The sequence below is a fragment of the Phoxinus phoxinus genome, assembly GCF_949152265.1.
Source record: "Phoxinus phoxinus genome assembly, chromosome: 5".
NCBI lineage: Eukaryota > Metazoa > Chordata > Actinopteri > Cypriniformes > Leuciscidae > Phoxinus > Phoxinus phoxinus.
Genome location: NC_136880.1, coordinates 32583280 through 32598519, shown reverse-complemented (window position 1 = coordinate 32598519; position 15240 = coordinate 32583280). Strand labels below are relative to the sequence as shown.

The 15240-nt window shown below is 38.2% G+C and overlaps 1 protein-coding gene across 2 annotated transcripts in view; it reads left to right on the top strand.

Annotated features, from left to right (window-relative positions):
- Positions 1-15240, top strand: part of insra (insulin receptor a) — a 65282-nt gene that overhangs the window by 33446 nt on the left and 16596 nt on the right. For both annotated transcript variants that reach the window (XM_079614123.1, XM_079614122.1), the window contains 5 exons: positions 6282-6603; positions 10998-11137; positions 11753-11897; positions 12054-12268; positions 12357-12483. In XM_079614123.1, the coding sequence (XP_079470249.1) occupies positions 6282-6603; positions 10998-11137; positions 11753-11897; positions 12054-12268; positions 12357-12483 (949 nt within the window). The remainder of the gene's footprint in view (positions 1-6281; positions 6604-10997; positions 11138-11752; positions 11898-12053; positions 12269-12356; positions 12484-15240) is intronic.

Sequence of the window (15240 nt, the reverse complement as noted above, 5' to 3'; positions counted from 1 at the left end):
ACTGCAATGCTTCCCCCCACCCCCCGAATTTGGTCAGAACAAAAGTGAATGTTACTTACTTGTTCAGATGACATTTTCCGATGAAAATTCTAATGTTGACACTTTCAAAAGGTATACTCTGACATTGCTGATGACAGTAACGTTACAGTATCCACAGCGACGCGGCAGCCTCAATACATTGTGTTCATCCGCGCTGTTTCATGCCGATTTACTACCCACGCACAGTTAATAATTCCGCGAATAACTTGCAATTGCAGATTTCTAACAGAGATGGCGACAAAGAGGAAAAACGACGGACTGCAGCTTTAAGCGTTTAATATGTCCAGCAATCCTGAATTATTGAGGGAAACCCTAATACTGCAACACATCGCCGCGATATAAAGTTAAGGAAACTAAACAACCAAGATAAATATATGTCTACCTCAAATGTAACATGTTCTGTACATTTGTTTGTTCTCGTTCACGGTAGAGAAAGATGCATGTAGACTACACAGGGACCGTGAAGACCTGAATTAAACATAAAAACAGCCCTCATAATAATCACAAATACACTTGCATTTCTATAAATCAGTGTTTATGAATGAATGAATGAATGAATGAATGAATGGCTTGCTCTAACTGTTGCTCTGGTCTTTGTCAAAAACACGCGCTTGCACTCCCTGCTGGCGAGATCGATTAACAGCAGATGGAGAGTATGCTCGGTAATCTACTGCTTTTCCTGCAGTTCCTGGATGTCAATGTTGAATTTACTGTCGAATTTGAACCACTGAATTTGTGGAAGCGAATTTGTAAAGCGAAATAAAGTGGACCGAAAATTGCCTGTTGAATATTATAGGTTGTATTTTTAAACAGTTTGAATATTTTGGAAGTGAAATATGAAAGGTGAAAATGGATTATTGAATTTTTATGAATGAAAATGTGTTTGAAATGTTTTGAATTGAAATATTCACAGCTTAAATATACAACCATGTTGAATTTCAGCCCATAAAAATGCAAGCCCTAAAAATACAATGCATTAAAATGCAAGCATGGTTAATGCAATACATATTTTTTTCAAGTAGTGCAATTCAACAGGCTTTTTTATTTCAAAAACATTTGTCATTATTTTACTTTCATAGGCACTGACATCTTTCAAGAGCAGAGGAACAAGTTTGTCTAACTCTTGTAGCGGTGTTTTCCCATCCCCTTGTCTTTCTGCCCAAGGTTGCAGACATGTGAGCAATAAAGGGTTAACATACAGAGGCTCTGTCTCACAGACGGTACAGGACATTGAATGGCTACCTTCTACAGCCAGCAAACGCATTGGTTAAGGTTGAGGGTGGGTCTGCGGTTGAGACTGTTAAATGGACTGGATTCTCCTGGATCAGGAGTCGCTGTGCACAACATTTGCTCATATCCACTCTCAACGGGAGAGTGAGAGAAAGGAGGGAGGGAGGGAGGGAGGGAGAGAGAGAAAACAGGGGCAGAGACGATAGGGTTTTTCAAAGAACAGATGATAATGAATTTTCACGGAAAGGCATTAGAGTCAACAAGATTGTTTTTTGACACAATTGACACAATCTTGGTGGGTTGCCTGTTTTTTTTCCAACTTAGCACCTCCATTGTTGTCACATGTGCGTACACACACATACACCCACGCTTCCCCTTCTTTTCACAGCAGGCGGTGAGGTGGCCCTCCCTGGATTGTCATGTATAAGGGACAGAGGGTAATGTTGTTTTGCTCTTGAGTTGGCTGACCTGGTGTCACCTGACACTGAAGTGAACAACAACAGCTATACACTTGCCGTACTTGCTATATACCATAATGTGTAATGAAAATCTATGTGTGAAAGGCAGCACTGTTTTACACCTTTTCAGTATTTGGAAAGATGTATTGAAGAGCTTAGTGGAAAAACTGAGAATTGTTTTTAACTTGCACATGAATCCATTTTAGCTGCTCGGATTACTGCCAGCACTCTCACTTTTCATGACAACTTTTCCTCTGTTTTTGTTCTTTTTTTTCTTGTATTTCTCAGCACGCTCCATTTCCCCAAAGCTCTACATAAATTTACTTTTTTTAGCAGGCGTTTCATGATACCCGGGTTTGTCAGTGCTTGTCGGGAGTGTTTGGAAACTTCAGTGAAGCCTCGAAGCATTTTAGAAAGCTTAGTGTTGTTTGCCTAATCACTGAACACTTGTCAGAGGCTTAAACATGGGGTTAAAAGTCAGATGAATACTTAATTGTCATGCATAAGGCAGGTCTGGAGATCTCTAAGCCCTCATCTTGTGTTGTCGTTGTCATGGAAGTAGAGGTGTTTGCTGGCCTTTCTTTAGACTAAACCAACTCCATGATTGTGTTCGACTGAGTTGCGGTGTTAACATCACTGGCAAGAGCCAATATTCCATTAGGACACACACACACACACACGCGTTTCCTCTGTGGCTTGTTCTTAAAACTCTCTGTGTCTTAATGCAAATCATTATTATATCCTTTCCTTGTGCGCCACTCTGATGGTGAGTGTTTGTGTGTGTGTACATTAGGGTTGTGCTGATACAATCGTATATGGATTTCAATGATGTGATTCTAATTTTTTGATTATATCTATCTATTCATTTATTCCAAAAATAAATTAAAATGCAATTCACACACTATCAAAAGTTAGAGGTTGTGAGATTTGTTTAAAGGGGTGGTTGATTATGATTTTAATTTTCTAACTCTTTAGTTAGTGTGTAATGTTGTTTGTGCATAAACAACATCTGCAAAGTTCAAAGCAAAGGAAGATATTTGCTTTTTTAAGAAATTGTTTTTTAAGGACTACAACAAATGGCTGGTAGGGACTACACAACATTCCTCCCGGGTTAGTGACATCACTAACCCTAAAATTAACATAAACCCCGCCCCCGGGAACTTATGTAAATTCCATGTTGAAGAGGAAGAGTTGTTGTAGTACAGCACATGGAATCAGTCGCATTCGGCTTTTCACATGCAATACAGTACGTAACACAAATGCAATAGCATGGTCACTCTGTAGGCATCTTACAACAGTTCCCACACGAGCGATTTTATAGATTATCATGACAGAATATAATTCAGAAACGTCCTGTTGCATTCTACATGTTGTCACTTCTTGTCACTTCTTCCATCCATCATGTTTAAACAGTTTAAACATAGGCAGAACAGTTTCTGACATTTTAGTGCTTGTCTGCGTGAGGTAATTGAAGCTCCGCCCTCTGTGCCGGTAGCAGCAGCTCATTTGCATTTAAAGGGACACACACGAAACTACGTATTTTTACTAACCTCAAAAAGGGAGAATTTTAACATGCTGAAAAAAATGTGGGGTATTTTGAGCTAAAACTTCACATAAACACTCTGGGGACAACAGAGATTTATTTTACATATTGTAAAAAGGGACATTATACCACTCCTTTTAGTGTTTTTGAAAACATTAAAAGGTCACCAAGTAACATTTATTTAATAAAAAATACATTAAAAACATTAATATTGTGAATTATTATTACAATTTAAAAAATCCATTTTCTATTTTAATATATTTTAAAATGTAATTTATTCCTGTGATGCAAAGCTGAATTTTCAGCATCATTACTCCAGTCTTCAGTGTAACATGATCCTTCAGAAATCATTCTGTTTTCTGCTCAAGAAACATTTCTTATTTTTCGATGTTGAAAACAGTTGTGCTGCTGAATCATTTTAATTATAGATTTTTTTTAATTCATCAATTCTTTGATGAATAAAAAGTTTAAAAGAAGAACAACTTCTTTTTTTTAAGTCTTTGAAATTTGAAATTTGAAATATATTTTATTTGAAATATATCCTAAGATTTTTGTAACATTAGAAATGTCTTTGATACGTGTTTATTGATAAGCATGTTTTTCATTTCTGAATTAAAATTATCCTTAAGTAATATCTTCTTTTGTTATTTGTTATAAATGGTTTAGTTCAGGTAGTAAAATGTCATATGGTACAGCTCCCCCCAAAACAATGGTATTTATGAATTAATAATTCATAATATAAAAAAAACAGAAATATTTCACTCGAAAATAATGATTAATATGTTTAAACTACATGTGTTTAAGCCAAGGTACTTTTTATTTGATGGATACACAACATTACATTTTTAAGAGTCATTCAATTTTAAAAATTCATTAAGTAATTTTTTCCTGAAAATGATATGATAGTTTTTCAAAGCCATTTGAAACCACTATGAATACAAAAAGTCTATTTCTAGGAACTTGGCACATAATTGTGAAACTTTTCTTTTTACAGCCAGCAAGAAGCCAGCTCACTTTGCAACTCCATTATTCTGTGCATGTTTGTGAGAGGGAGATTGTGTGCGTGTTCAACTTCAAATGTGCAACTTTAGCGCAGGCTCCAGCTAGCCATGCATGATTTATTTTTAACAGGCTGTCTCAGAGACGAGCTTGCAGGTCACGTTGTTAGAAAGAGGCCAGTAAAGTCACATACAGTTATTCTGAATCTGTAGGAATCTGTAGATCACTATAGATTATCTTCCCTGTGCTACTCAAGGTATTTTGCGACCCTCTAGATCTTTCTGTAGTTTTTTCCTCTTTCTTTTCTTTGCCTGTGCCACACATGGCCTCTGTCACCTCTATCATTTTGGTGGGGTTGGGGGTGTGTGTGTGTGTGTGTGAAGAAATATGTAAACACTGACTTCAGTGGGAGAGAAGGACTTACAAGATGACTCTTGTCAAACAACTGGCAGCAGTGTACTGCTCTGTGTACTGTGAGTTTATAGGGGTTTGTGTGCGTGTGTTTGAGGGAAATAAAGAGCACATAAAAGGCAGAGGAATGTGGTTACACCATTTTAGGAGCTGCTTATCAGAGTAGGCCATTTTGTCATTGTTTTAATATTTACAATTGTAACCTAGTGTTACATCAAGTTAGGACATGACTGTAGAGTAGAGTTACTGAGAAAACACTTAAAGGCATTTTACAACTGAAGTACTGACCGCATCTGTCAATTTCCACAGAAAATAATCAGGTAATTAACTCTTCAGCTGAAAAAAAAGATGTTTTTAGAGTTTGCATTTACATTAGTAGTCTAACAAGTTTCAGTACTGCACTCCTCTCCTGTTTTCCAAGTATACACTTATTTTAAATAACAGTTTTGCAAAAATAACGAATTTATTTTTTATCAGCTTTCCCCAAAACACTCCCCCATCTTCCATTGGTTGGACAAACTGATAGCTCCTCTCCAAACTCATGGCAATAGTTAAGCCAGTGTTCTTGTGCGGGGCTGATCGGGGTGGTTAAACAAATTGATTGAATGCGATGATAGTGCCTCAGTGTTTACACTTTTATGGAAAAATCTACCTACATATAACTTTCTTATAACTCTCACTGCAAAATAAGCTGGGATAAGAGTAAACATGACACACTTTAGCTTTAAACATTTACACATGTTATCAATGAGACTGATGTGGAAGAATCTGTGCAAAGTCAAATAAAACCTTTCAGCTCTATTAAAAAATCCCTGGTTATTTTCACATGAAATCCACAAAAGGATTCTAGCGAGAGACATGAAGATGTATTTCATTTTGTATTAGATTCACATGGCTAAACCCCACTCGCAGGAATCACATTGACCCACCTAGAAAAGTAGTCTCACCTCATAAGGATGATTTAAACAAATTTACAGAACAAACTAAATGCATTGTACTGAATAATTTGTGCTTTTATATATATAAAAATGTACATAGTTTAACATGTTTCACTTTAAAGCGTTGCCTGCAAGTGCTCCATGTAAATGTGTCTTGTGTTCATTTTTACAAACTAATTTCATCATTCTTTTTATGTGGTATTCAACAGCAGACAATAGATTCTGTCCACTTACATTAAATTATAATTGTAAACTAGGAATATTCCATGAGCCTGTGGAATTATTCATTTAAATGTGTATGCTTCCAGTCATAATTTAATCAACATAATTTATCATTATTGCTGATAATAATCAATATTTTCATTTACATACCTTTTACATACCATGTCTTTTTAATAATCCTATCAAATTAAATGTACAACATTCTTATTTTAGCATCCTTTTGCATTACTTAAAGTGAAAAAAAACATGAATATTAAAATTAATGTTTTATATTTATATATTTTTTCCCTATAGAAATGAAGGGGTAGCCTAAGTGTGGTAAACTGCATTTGTTTTCTTCATGACATGCCCTCACTATATGAAAACATGTAACTGAATGAGAGGCATCTGTAATTTCCCTTAAAAAAATTCTCTAAATGTAAGCTTTCTCTCTCTCCACAGTGTGTCCATCCTCATGCAAGCACCGTGCCTGCACTAAAGACAACCAGTGCTGCCACGACCAGTGCCTGGGCGGCTGCTTGGAGCCCAACTCGTCGCGCAAATGCGTGGCCTGCCGCAACTACATGCACAATAACATCTGCGTTGAAAAGTGCCCACCTGGTTTCTACACCTATATGGGCTGGCGCTGCGTCAACTTCAGCTTTTGCCAGGAGCTCCACAACAAGTGCAAGCAGGGCAAAGGTGACTGCCATGAATACGTCATCCATAATGGTGCCTGCATCCCAGAGTGCCCTTCTGGGTACACCACTGTAAACTCCACTACGTAAGTAACCCACTACTCATATCCTCTCCACTCAATGAACAGACACGAATACTAGCGCACACATCCCCAAGTGTCCTAAAGGGTACTTCAAATGCTTCATGTGTGCGTCAGGACCCACATAAGCCAAATCTTTTGTGTATGAAGTTTGACCCAAAGGATGCCTGGGTCATTAGACCACTCTGCCTCATTTAGTCTACGAACTGGATGAAATGAAGTTGACCGACTAGTCGCTTGGCTTTTCCTCTTGTTTGTATTTACTGGTAAAAGAAAATATGATTTTGATGCTTTGTATATACTCAAACAGCACAGAGGACTCAAGGTTGTTCATTTGAAGTGATTAGCTGTCCATCCTTGCTGACAAAAACGGCTTAATTCAGCCTGTTTTCTTGTCTTAGCTGGTTGAATCTGGTCTAGCTGTCTTCCCAACCTAAAAAGTACCCAAAACCCTTTTAAAACCAGCAGGCCAGACAAGTCTGACTAGACTGAAGGCCCCGATATACTCGCAGCAAAGTTCTTTTTTGGTGGTCGCTTGGGGGTATAAAAAGTTTGAAATACTTTTTCAGGGATATACTGTTTGTGAAAACCCTGAATCGATGAATATGTAAATATGTGCTGCACACTTAACTACAATAACAAAAGAAACAACAAAAATGACTGCGGAGAGAAAACAGCAATTAAGAAAGCATCTCATTCATGGAACAGGAACAATAAGTGAAGAAAAAGACTGATCTGGCTTAGAGTGATCAGGGCTGTACTGACCTCAATCGACTGTCTGAGCACACAAAGGGTCATTTAGTGAGTGTGTGCGTCAGAAAGGGAGCGTTGTATGTTAATGAGAGGAAGTGTGTGAGTTTTAAAGCAGCGCTGACCTAGTGTGAGGCTTGGCAGTGCTGTTTGTGCCCATTTAAAAACGTCTGAGCAGAAAGAGGGCTACGACAGACTGCTACTCTCTGTTTTACAGAGCTTTTCAGAACACAGTTGGTATTGTTCGTTTGTTTGTTTGTTTGTTTGTAGTGGAAATGTACGATGACCGTTGTCTCATAGCTTAATTCCCTCTCACTTTCTACACATATTTCTCTATGCAGAAGGATGGGTGATCGGTCACATGAATGTTGGGCTTTTCTTATCCTCAAAATGGTCAGTCTGATTTCCAGACATCGCTTTGGTCTAGCTGTGGTCAGACACTAGCAAAAAACCTTAAAGAAAACAATGGAGCATGCAATCAAAATGAGATATTTTGATACAAGATTTAAAAAATGTATCACACATACATAAACATGGCAAAATAATACCCTTGAGAAATGAATGTTAGCAACTATCTAGAGCTGTGATATGAAGAGCAGCAGGCACGAAAAAATAAACTACTGGTCAACAGTTTGGGGTTGGTAAACTTTTTTCAAAAAATATTTTTGAAAGCAGTCTCTTATTCTCACCAAGGCTGCATTTATTTGATAAAAATACAGCAAAAAAACTGTATTGGTTTAATTTACTTTAAAATGTAATTTATTGCAAAGCTGAATTTTGTTGTCACTTTTGATCAATTGAATGCTTCTTTGCTGAATACGGTATTGAAAAATATCTTGATGACCCAAAACTTTAGAATTTAGATGTATATGTCCATTTTATCCTTTAAGAGTCCTCGAAAACAATATTGGGCACTGATAAAACATTACTATAATATTATGAAATATTAGTAGTTATGTATGTTGTTTGCCAAAAAATATTATTTTGTCAATATATATATAATATATTGTATTCATATAATTTTGAATAGCTGTCAATTGAAAAGTATGCTTTTTCTCCATAAAGTGTGAAGTTATGGAATCTGCCCGAATTTCTTTATTTTTTTCTCTCACCCAAAAATCATAATTCTATCCTCACCCTTAGGTCTCTCCATACCCATATTATGTTTTATTCTACTGAGGAACTCAGAAAATAATTATTAGAATTTAGCATAATGTAAAAGCTGTTTTTGTCCATGCAACAAAACAGAATGCTGAAAAAAACCCCAGCAAAAAGCATAAGAATAAAAAAACAAACTATCATTAAATGAGTCCATATGACTCATGCACTATATTCCACTTCTATTCCACTATATGCCACACAATAGCTTTGTGTGAGAAACAGACTAAAATTTAAGCTACAAACAAACTTCTTTCTTAACACCATATGAGGAGAAAGAGGATAAGAAACTGCTTGATCTTCATTGGTTCTCACATTCATCATGATGCACCATTTTTTTCATGTGCAAACGCTTGAATGAGATTTTATACCAAGATATTTTGTGGATAATGAGTTTAGTTTTGTTTGTTTCTCAGATGTTACAATTTAATGGCTTCAGATGTTGTATCATCCATTTTTATGGTACTACTTATTAGGGCTGTCCCCTAATAGTTGACTAAACGTTAGTCGACTAGATGAGGCTTAAGTCGACCAAAATTGTATTAGTCGGTTAGTCCAAAAAAAAAAAAAAAAAAAACTTGTGTCGAAGTCACGCAGTCCGTGAGGGTCAGATCGTTAACAGCGGTTCTTTGTGAGAAAGTCCAAACGGTCACCCAGCCATTGACCAGCAAATATGGCTTATCATTTGAAACATGTAACTTTACCTAGCCGCTCGCTCTAATGTTAAACTAGATAATTGTATGCTATTATTAGGCGAATATCCAAGTGTTTGTGCGGAGCGAGCTTACTGCATGACATTGAGGTGCCGGCTCAATCCTGAAAACTGCGGAAACAACTTAAAATAAAAAATTTTGGTCATACATCATTGTTTTATTCAGCTATGAAAACCTTTTCACAATATTCTAATTTTGAATTTGGGGTTTTCATAAGCTGTAAGCCATAATCATCAAAATGATAACAAATAAAGGCTTAAAATATCTCACTTTGCATGTAATGAGTCTATATAACATATTAGTTTCACCTTTTAAGTTGAATTACGGTACTGAAATAAATGAACTTTTGCACGATATTCAAATTTTCCGAGTTTCACCTGTATATTAAATGCTCATTAATTATGGTTTAGTATTCTCCTCAGTATATATATTCAAGTAATTAAATTAATATAAATGTGAGAAGTCAACAAATGGCTTAAATGCACGACTCTTAATCGACTAGAAAAATCTTTTGTTGTGGGCAGCCCTACTACTTATCTTTTTTTGAGCTTGAAAGTCTGAATCGCCATCCTGTTTGTGTTCCGTGGAATAAAAATAATAATAATATGTGGTTGAAGCAGAAATATGATGAGTAAATGATGACAGAACTGACCCTGTAATGCATGTTCTGCCAGATAGGACACTTCTATTTTTCTGTTCCTTTTTTCTCTCTCTCTTTCTCATGATACTCTTGCTTCCCCCTTGCCAGTATGACCCCTGGGCTGGGCAGTTTGGGTGCACTGTGGGAATTCAGACAGCAGACACACAAATCACAGAGGCTGGACAGACAACAGTGCAGTGGTCCAACCTCACACCCCGTGCTGCCGACCTCGGTTACAGTCTCAGCACGTTAACCGCGTTCATTGAGATATCAGGAGTTTCGACATCCATGTCCTCATCGGCTTGTCTCTCTCTGTCTGTCAGATGCATAGACAGGGAGCGCCGTCTGGCTACTGACAGATAAACGACTCTGAGTTGAATCCTTGCCGCAGGGAGACACGACATACTGGACTCTCTGATATGTCTGCAATAAGGATTTCACCCACGCACCAGCTTTCCATCAGATTAGCTGGATAAAGCGCAGCACATTCCGTCCTTTTTGGCGGGTACCAAAAAAGAGTAACAAGGTGCAAAACACAGCGAAAGCCCATAAAGGAAATGACTTGAGCTTTGCCCGATCGGTGGTTTGTGCATATTCTTGACACGGCTTCAGATCTGGTATTATGTTGTGACACTAGTATGATTGTTAAGACTATGAAAATCACTTCTCCATATCCTTTGTTTTGCTTGTGGATTCACACTTTATTAAAGTTGTCATACACATATACGTATCAAAGTTTCACAGGAAACTGTGGCGCTGAAAGCATCCTGCACAGAGGACAAACAGTTCCTCAGTCAGGCGTGACACTTCTACAAAAACAATCAGTGATTAAGTTGTGTCTCTGGCACGTCTGAGAGAATGTCTCATTCATCCTTGATTGCACCCTCGGCCTGCCCCGCAAGGTCATCCGCGCCCCCGCTCCCACCGAAACAGCGCTGGCACTTTGCGCAACAGGATTCATGTCCTTGACACAGACAATCAGTTATTGTCTTAATGCTACATATTTGCCTTGATGTCAACGAGAATAGAAACGCTCCATCATATCTGCATTTCTTTGTGTCCGTTTACAGAACGTACGGATGAATGACTTTTGTTTGTCGTGTGGCTTTGTGTACATGTGACTGTGTTCTGTGCCGCAGGTTGAACTGCACCCCTTGTGCTGGCCTTTGTCCCAAAGTGTGCATGGGGCTGAAGACAGTAGACTCAGTCACTTCGGCACAAGCTCTGAGAGGATGCACCGTGATCAACGGCAGTTTGGTCATCAACATCCGCGGAGGGAGTAAGAACAATACAATTTCTCCACTTTGTGCAGCATAGAAGGGAATCTTTAGTGTAGAGCTCTCTGGAATTCATGGTTCTGATTGGTTAATCAGCATTCTGCAAATGTTTTTATGACTAATGACGACTAATCTTTATAATTGGTTGTTGTCCAAAAATGGCAACCATTTTCCTATACTGTTAGATTCAGGTCCCCTTCTGTGTTCTGATCACTGTATTCTGGTGGTGCATTTACCTCCCAGTTACATAATAATAATAATAATAATTTTCTGATTATTATTAAGAAATATATATACTGTATATAATAATAATAATATTATTATTCATTTTAATTATTATTTATTTTTCAGTTATTTAGGGGTATACTAATAATAAAAAAAAGTAAAATAAATAACAATATCATAAATAAATCTATTTCGCATTGTGACTGCATTACCACCTTGGGTGTGTGTTCACTTCCAATAATTCAGTCGAATAATTCAATTTAATCAATAACAGAAACCTATAAAAAATGTACAGAGTAGCCTTATTGTACTTCATTGTACATTTTAACAGTGTGCAGACTTTCTTAAATTCAGATTTTAACCTTGCTCTTCTTTCCGCCTCTCCCTGTTAGATAACATAGCCGCAGAGCTGGAAGCTAACCTGGGGCAGCTGGAGGAGATCACCGGCTACCTGACAGTGCGACACTCATATGCCCTAGTCTCGCTATCTTTCCTTCGCAAGCTCCGAATCATCCATGGAGAGACGCAGGAAGTCGGGTATGAGTCTTCTTCATATGTTTTCCAAACTGTTGGCTTTATCCATTTGCGTTGTCAGGTGTTGCTTGTCAACCATAATGATACCATGTCATCTTTCTATTCCTTCCTCTTCCTCTTCCTCCTGCCTTAATTGTGTGCTTTTTTATTTCCCATCAGGAATTATTCATTCTACGCTCTCGATAACCAGAACCTCCGTCAGCTGTGGGACTGGACCAAACACAACCTGTCCATCCAGCAGGGTCGCATGTTTTTCCATCATAACTCCAAACTCTGCATGTCAGAGATCCGGAAGATGGAGGAGTTGACTGGCACTAAGGACCGGCAAACAAAGAATGACATTGTCTCAAAGACCAATGGAGATCAGGCTTCATGTGAGGAAGACATAGCTTTGCATTTCCTTTATGCTCATGTGCCTTTTTTTAAATAAATCTGAATGCATTTTTGTTGGTGTTTGACTAGGTGAGAGCCAGGTTTTGAAGTTCACACAGATTCGCACACTTTCAGACAAGATCATAATTAAATGGGAACCTTTCTGGCCGCCAGATTTTCGAGACCTTCTGGGATTCATGGTTTTATACAAAGAGGCGTAAGTGACTCAACTCTTTTTTTTTTTAAATGGACCTAAAAGGTGCACTATGCAGGATTTTCACACACAAAAATAAATAAAAATAATGCCTCTCCTAGGGCTGTGCGATATTGAAGAAAAATGCGATATGCGATATCTTGCTAAATAATGCGATATTCGATATGCGATACGATATTTATTTTTCTAAAATCAATTAAAATTGTATTAAGAGAAATCATATAACCAAAATTTCAAATTATTTAGGGGAAAGAAATCACTACAACTTTTGAAAGTGAACAACAGCAGTTTTTTTTATGTTGCATTAACACAAATTACATTTTAACATTACATTTAAATGTTACAATTACATTTTAACAATGTAAACAAACAGAAAATAAAAATATCACTAATACTTTGCTCCACTATATAGTTAGGCCTACATCAACCTGAAAACATGAACATTCAAGTAAACAAAAACACTTGAGAAACAGTGGAGTTACTACTTTGCTCTCTTTTTGTTTTGTTTTTGCCAAGAAAAACCCTGGTTTCCCGACTGTGGCGATCGGAACCATATCCTTTGCCAGATAGCGTGTAACGTTAATGGCCTTGGTTATCTCACTATGACGGCGGGAACTTACAGGATATGGTGTTATGCTTTCGAAGCTTGATGATATGGATTGTTGCTTGGGTTGGTGAACGAGGGTTGATTCACCTGAGCTTGAAGATTTTTCTGCCGAGCATTGCTGATACAAATCGTTGTGCTTTGCTTTGAGGTGACTGAACAGATTTGAAGTGTTTCCCGTTTTCGTTGCTACACGAGATTTACATGTTTTACATATAACTTCAGTCTGCATTAGAGCCCTGCATTTCAGCCCGAGCCCGACGGGCCCCGACTTATTTACGCCCCTAGGGCCGGGCTTCGGGCCAATTTTCACGTCATCGTTCACACGCGGGCCGGGCCTCGGGCCTGTTTTAGGCTTATCCTTCTTTTTATAGCCTATTTTTGACATGTATTAAAATTAAATATGAGAAGTTGACGATGGAAAAACAAACATAGAAAGACGTTTTAAACCTATCACACTGACATATGACTGACACATGACAGTCTGCTCGCGCTCGCGCACACACACACACACGCACGCACACAGGTTTCCCGGCGGCGCGACCCAAGATTTGCGCGACCAGCTCGCTGTTTTTAGTGTCCCCGCCAGCAGCAGAAGTATAGCGAGCGTGACTTCAGCGCAGCTGGAATAGTTCAAGAAAAAAGTACGACTGGATTAAAACCTTCCACTGTGGATGCTGTGATTTTTCTTCACGATGCTCTGTAACTGTTCTTAGCCATGTTAGGGGGCTGTCTTGTTGGCTTTCGTTTGAAAACGACTTTATTTTCATCAGTCTGTTGGAAACTATTGGAAATAAGAATGGCCATGTTCTGTAGTGAAGACTTGATTTTTGAGGTAAGATAATGTGCATGTTTGTTTTTAATTTAATGCCATTTATTTGATTTGTTTAGAGGCTATAGCTCATTTCGTTTACGAGCGCTGTTGCCACTGTGAGCAGCAGAGCAGTTTGCCTCAGCTTTTAAAAAATGATAATAGACGTTTAAACTATAACTGTCTATGTGTGATATGCTTAAGGTGTTTTATGGATTTTATTGTAGCCAAGTAAAGTGTTGATTTGAGAGGCTAAATGGATCAAACATGTTTAACTCGCTGTCGGCTGCTTGGTCGTCAATAAAAAAAACAAAAAGAAACCGAACATTTGTCTAAATTAACTTAATAAAGAAATGAAAAGAAACATAATTAACAAAACGGAACTATTTTAATGGCTGCAAATAGTTAGTTTGCCCTAGACCAGGCTACATGTAGCCTATATTAAAAAAAAAAAAAAAAACGGGCTCGGGTCGGTCTCGGGCTGATAATTCTGATGAGCTGTCGGACACGGGCCGGGCTAGGGCCTGAGCGTCTCGGGCCAGGGCCGGGCTAGGGCCTAGATTTGAGGCCCGTGCAGGGCTCTAGTCTGCATGTGGTCATCTCTTTTAAATCCAAAAAACTGCCATATCTTTGAGGTGCTTCTTCGTTTTGGCACTAAATCGTCGGCAGCAGCTGCGGATGTCTCAGGCTGGCTCATTTTATCATATTAGTTTGCTATGAGCGCGTCACTCACTGCGTGCTGGCTTGTTGATGGTCAGACGTCAGAGCAGTGAGCACGCGGGCGCTATGCGCACGCACACACACAACTAACGTCCGCATGTCAGATGATCTGTGTCGTAAAACTATATAGCTTTGTATTATTTTGTTCATTTATCGCAAATCATTACGATATGCATATCGCGATATGCGAATTTGCGATATTTTGATATTTTCGATATATCGCACAGCCCTACTCTCAACCTATAATTACTGAAGTGTGCAGTGGTGTTTGTGTCTACAGAGACACATTTTCTTCTTGAATTCCTGTGCTCGAGACATTTTTGGACTGCAACCTTGGGCAGTGGGTGTGTCGTCCCAGCCAATCATTTATCTATTAGCGTAACTGTTCTTTCATATGTACCAAAAAAAAAAAGCTATTTATGCGTGATAAATACAATATTTGAATAAAAAGCTCATTGCTCATCTTCCCGCTGGTATTCGCTTGAGTCGGTTGGACTGCGTATGCAACTGATAAATCATGTCAGGGTAGAGGACTTGTGCTTCTGGCGGTGCTCAAACGAGGGGCCAAGTTTGAATGTTGAACTGTAACTGAAAATCCTGTATAGTGCACCCATGATCAAGACAT